A 4,985-nucleotide genomic window follows, 5' to 3' on the forward strand; every position below is an offset into this window, starting at 1 on the left:
TTTACTAGTTGGTTAAGACGCTCGAGTCAAAACACCGACAGAAACAAGAGCGTAGAGGAAGGTTTTTCTTTATTTGTGCTGGTTGCTTTGGTCAAGTTTACCACACGTGTCTGAGAGCGCCATGGAGCAAGGAGATCGACTGGCTCCTCTAGGTCGCCGTCTCGACGACCACATCGTCGAATTAATCAATGTCCAAATACTTGGTCGTTTCTGGCATGTCATGACCTTGATGTTTGTCTCGCCGACCATTGTAAACATCAAGGTCAGCAATGAAATACCCCGACGTCACGTCACTAATATTTCCGGTCGATTTCACCATGCCACTGCAGTTTTGACATGCACGCTGCATTTCTGAAACGGGCCCAGTAAATAGTTTATGCTTGCACACAAAAAATAGGACCACGGGATGTTGGCCTTGGCCGAGGGAAGCTAACACGCGTTGCTGTCCAAATTTATTACTGATCGCATGCATCTGAGCACGGCTGCTACCAGAAACCGCTGCACGGCCGGCGAGCACATAACCCGTCGTTGCCACGCATCCCACCATGGCCGCTCATGTTTTAGCATCTAAAGGAGCGCGCAAAGCTGCACTCTGCACGACGGCAGCAAATTGCAGGAAAAAAAAATACTCGGTCGTTCTCTCAGGATCAACTTTGTGTCACGGCGGATCAGAGAGTTCCTCAAACCGGTGAACATAAACAACACGGATACCAAATCGTGCATGACTCAGTGACGACCGTTCCATACACAACACCGAACTAGACCTTGCCCAACGACAAGTTATTCAAAGGCGAGTTCAAACTATAGACCGATCGTTGCTGCGGCTTCTAGAGGAGACGGAGCTTCTAAAGCGCCTTCAGGATCTCCTCAGCGCCGGAGATCGTGAACTGCCCGCCTTCCTCGATGTTTGCGACGGTGACCGTGAGGTCGTCGGCCAGGAGAGCGAACCTCTTCGAGCGCACGCCCAGCCCTTTGTCCGTGAGATCGAGCTCGAGGTCGAGCGCCTTGGTGTACGCTCCAGATCCGTCGGCGAGGAACTTCACGTGCTTGTTCTCGGGGTAGGTCTTCGCCCACGCCTTCATGACGAAGGGGTCGTTAACTGCATGTCACAGCGGAAACAAGTTCTGTCATGATCTGGCTCTGGCTGGCCTACTAGCTGCTTTTGGTCGAGGAGGCCATACACGCGCAACATGGCAAACTGATGGTATTCAGTCCGTGTAAAACAGGATAGTAGGTCAGGATTTTGCTTTTGTTTTAAGCTTTAAACATTTGACGATGAAGAAATAAGCAAAAAAAAAAAAGACAGACAGGCAAACATATGCTGGAAACGTACCGCTGATAAGCAGGATCTCGTCTACACCCTTGGCTTTGAGCTGCTCAGCCTGTGTGATGAAGCCTGGCACATGCTGGTTGCTATGAACATAGAAGACACGCACGGAATAGAGACAGCATGAGTGCTTCAGCTTTTCACAGAACAGTAGAAAGATTTCAGAGATATAGGAAGCAACAAAACTACTGGCTTCGGTTAGTGGAATTTACCTTCAAATCTAATCCTTTTAGATTTTAAGTAGTTTGCAATTTTCCATTGAGCTTCTCGAACTAAAGCAGCTAAGCAATTTTAGGTTAGTACTCCCTTTTCATTCCAAAATTGGTATGCCGTTCTGACCTTTTTATATACATATACTTTTTACTTTTTACTGCGTGTATAGACAATAATGTATATCTATGCGCCTTTGCTATGCACCTAGAAAACCCAAAACGGCTTACAATTTGGAATAGAGGAGTAATAAGCACTAACTCAAACTAGCTATGATCCGTAAATAACCAAAACAAGAGATAATACCTTTTGTTCACACTATAAACTGGAATCATGGGCTGTAGTTAGACTAGATAAAATTCAGTAGCTACAAGAGGAAAGCTACAATGCATGAAAAATACACTGGTCTGTAAAGGGACAATTAATCAAGAAGGACCTGCCTACACAATCACAATCACAATCCATTAATTGGGAGGGGGCCGTGGTTTCCACTGAAGATGCGGATCTTTCTACATGCGCGACACTTTCTCTTCCCATCGTTTGTGGGATGGGTGCTGCTTGAAGGCTCAGATCTCAACAATCGCAGTCCTTATTCAAGTTGCATGTACAGTTGGGCGAACTAAGACCTGTTCCAAGCCTCTAGAGCTAAGGTGTTGTTTGGTTCACGAAATGTAACGTAAATGGAAATGGTTCACACCCGAGTACCAGTGGTAACAAGTTTGAAACTTTGAATATGTCGATATTAGTCCCTAGTGTGATATCTGATTATGGTTGGACTTAAAAAAACATGATGTAAAGTTATCGGCTACCCATTACGTTACAAATATATGAACCAAACAACACCTAATTGTTAGTCAACTAATAAGTCATTAGCTGGTTTTGGGTGGGTTGGAGCAGCTAACAACTAATAGCTATGCTATTTGAGAGGCATAACTAACAATTAGCTGACATGTTCTAAATCACTCAGCTAATTTTAGCAGCTAACTATTAGTAGTTTAGAGGTTCAGAATAGCGCCTCAATACAGGGGCGGAGCAAGGGGGCAGGGGCCTTTTTTCTCGAAAAACGCAGGAGGACTGCGTTTTAGATAAATATTAAGAAGATAGAGACAAGGGTCAGGGACCTTGGCCCCCCTTAACTCTCCCGTACACATACTATGAAACATAAAAGTTTCTTTGGTTAAAATAAATTTCTCTATCCAACTAAAATTTTGTTGCAAAATTTGAAGCATCAAATTCGTTTCTAATAATAAAATCGACGAATTTCAGTCCAATGTTGTCACCAAATAGTTGTTGTGCACGTGACAAATTTGATGTTTCACCTTGATTATACAACCATCTAGAGCCAAATACATTACGATCACTTACCAATTTAGTAAAAAACCATCTTAAATTGTGTAAAAGTTCCATGTATCAAATGGTTTACGGATTATTAAGATTAATGATCACCCTTCTAATCTCAACTGCAACCATTGAGAGAGCCTTTTAGCTACAAAACTTATCAAAGCACATCTACGAAATAAAATGGTAGATGATTTTATGTAAAGTTTTTATGTAAAGTTACTTGATCATCGATCTATATTGATATAGAATTGACAACTATGACTCATAATATAATCGAAGCTTTTAATTTGGTCGATCATCGTACAGGCTAATTATTTTGATCTCTGTTGGAATTAATTAATTTACAATTATATGGTGTAAGTATTTTTTTTAATAATTTATTGATATACGCAAATTAGTATATACATGTGTATATATCCTATTATATTTTGTACCTTACAGGGCGTTTGGATCCCTTTATTTTAGAGGAATTGAATTCACTTAATAAAGTAACCTATTTAGCTTGGAATTTGACATTCCACCAGTTTCTAAAGTTCAGATATAAGCCTATCACAAATTCATGGGGTGGAAGATGAAAAATAATTTTATTTATTAGTAGAATTTGTTTCTACTCTATAACTTATAGGACGCTCTTCAACTCACTCCTTTATAGTAAAAATATAGCAAATAAATATCTCTGACATCTTGCTAATAATAGTATACAGACATATTTTGCATAAAACCGAATTAGCTTAATTGGTATATGGCTAAATTACTATTACGGGGCGTTTGGATCCCTTCATTTTAAAGGAATTGGAATTCACTCAATAAAGTAACTTATTTAGTTTGGAATTTGGCATTCCACCATTTTCCAAAATTCAGATATAAGCCTATCTCAAATTCATAGGGTGGAGGATAGGAAATGATTTTATGCATGATTAGAATTTGTTTCTAATCTGTAACTTACATGACACTCTTCGTTCTACTACTCTATAGTAAAAATGTAGCACATAAATATCTAGGACATCTTGCTAATAAGAGTATACAAATATATTTTGTATAAAAGTGAATTAGCTTAATTGATATATGCCTAAATTACTATTATTAGAATGGAATTCAATTCCAGTGATCCAAACGGGGCGTTATTAGAATGAAATTCAATTCCAATGATCCAAACGGTGCGTTATAGGATTTGATAAATTTGCTGGGCCCCTCATATAACATAATTCTGGCTCCGCCCCTGCGTCCATAGACCCCTCCCTCCACTTGACGGCCGTGGTTTTCTTGCTGACCCAACGTTGAGAGGTTCCGCTCCTTACTGCCAGCAACGCGCATGACGCTGACTAGGAGGTGGAACCGGTTGTGCTGCAATTTAAGGCCAGACTATTTCACGATCCTCTCAGCGCACAAGCATGGTTGCTCTTCTCTGCCGGATACCCACTTGCAGCAGAAAGCGCAGCTGGCATGGCTAAAAAAACTCAACCCCCACCCCCGCCCAATTTTTTCCTCGTAGATCTGTTGCTCAAAACTAAACCACTAGTATTCATTCCGAATCCGGACTGGAACTAATCCCAAGAGAGCCCATATAACCGCCCGCCGAACCGACCGAGACCGTTCTCCCCCAAAACACAGGGGCCAAAAGGCTCGGAGATCTCCGAGAGAGTGGGAGGAAGAGACGGGGCAGGGGACAGGGCGTAGGGACCTGCAGGTCGGGGTGAAGGCGCCGGGGACGCCGAAGAGGATGACCTTCTTGCCGGCGGCGAGCGCGTGGACGGAGACCTGCTGCAGCTGGTCGTTCTCGTCGAACCACCCGAGCTGGCCGTCGGGGAGGGCGTCGCCGACAGCGATGGGAGCCATGGGCGAGCAGGAGGGGACGGGTGGGTGAGCAGGGGGTGGGGAACTGGGGCGGCGAGGGAGCGCAGGCGAGTGAATGGGTGGGGTGGTCTCGCTCGCAGGGCCGGGCTGGGGTTAAAAGGCCCCTCGCGTGGGAACGCAATGATTTGGGCGAATATGCCAGTATGTCTCCGGAGCAAGCAGGTCGGGCCCGCGCAAATTGGACCGAGTGTTTTTTTCCGGATAGAAATAGTCCGTGTTTAGGTTGCATCGCCGCACACACGCACACACAAAA

General features: G+C 43.6%; 1 protein-coding gene across 1 annotated transcript; it reads right to left on the reverse strand.

Moving 5' to 3' along the window:
• Positions 1 to 678: 678 nt before the first annotated feature.
• LOC100283392 (uncharacterized) lies at positions 679 to 4,739 on the reverse strand. The gene is made up of 3 exons (NM_001245900.1): positions 4,560 to 4,739; positions 1,334 to 1,413; positions 679 to 1,099 (listed from the first exon to the last, which is right to left on the reverse strand). Exons 1-3 carry the CDS (start codon positions 4,712 to 4,714, stop codon positions 846 to 848), a joined length of 489 nt encoding a protein of 162 aa, NP_001232829.1. The 5' UTR covers positions 4,715 to 4,739; the 3' UTR covers positions 679 to 845.
• Positions 4,740 to 4,985: the final 246 nt, after the last annotated feature.

Source organism: Zea mays, chromosome 8 (genome assembly GCF_902167145.1).
Source record: "Zea mays cultivar B73 chromosome 8, Zm-B73-REFERENCE-NAM-5.0, whole genome shotgun sequence".
Taxonomy (NCBI): Eukaryota; Viridiplantae; Streptophyta; class Magnoliopsida; order Poales; family Poaceae; genus Zea; species Zea mays.

Coding starts and splice junctions, on each gene's coding strand:
- LOC100283392 (NM_001245900.1), bottom strand. CDS start 4,714: ATGGCTCCCATCGCTGTCGGCGACGCCCTCCCCGACGGCCAGCTCGGG. Junction 1,414..4,559: donor GCCTTCACCCCGACCTGCAG/GTCCCTACGCCC, acceptor CTATGTTCATAG/CAACCAGCATGTGCCAGGCT. Junction 1,100..1,333: donor CGAGATCCTGCTTATCAGCG/GTACGTTTCCAG, acceptor TGTGACATGCAG/TTAACGACCCCTTCGTCATG.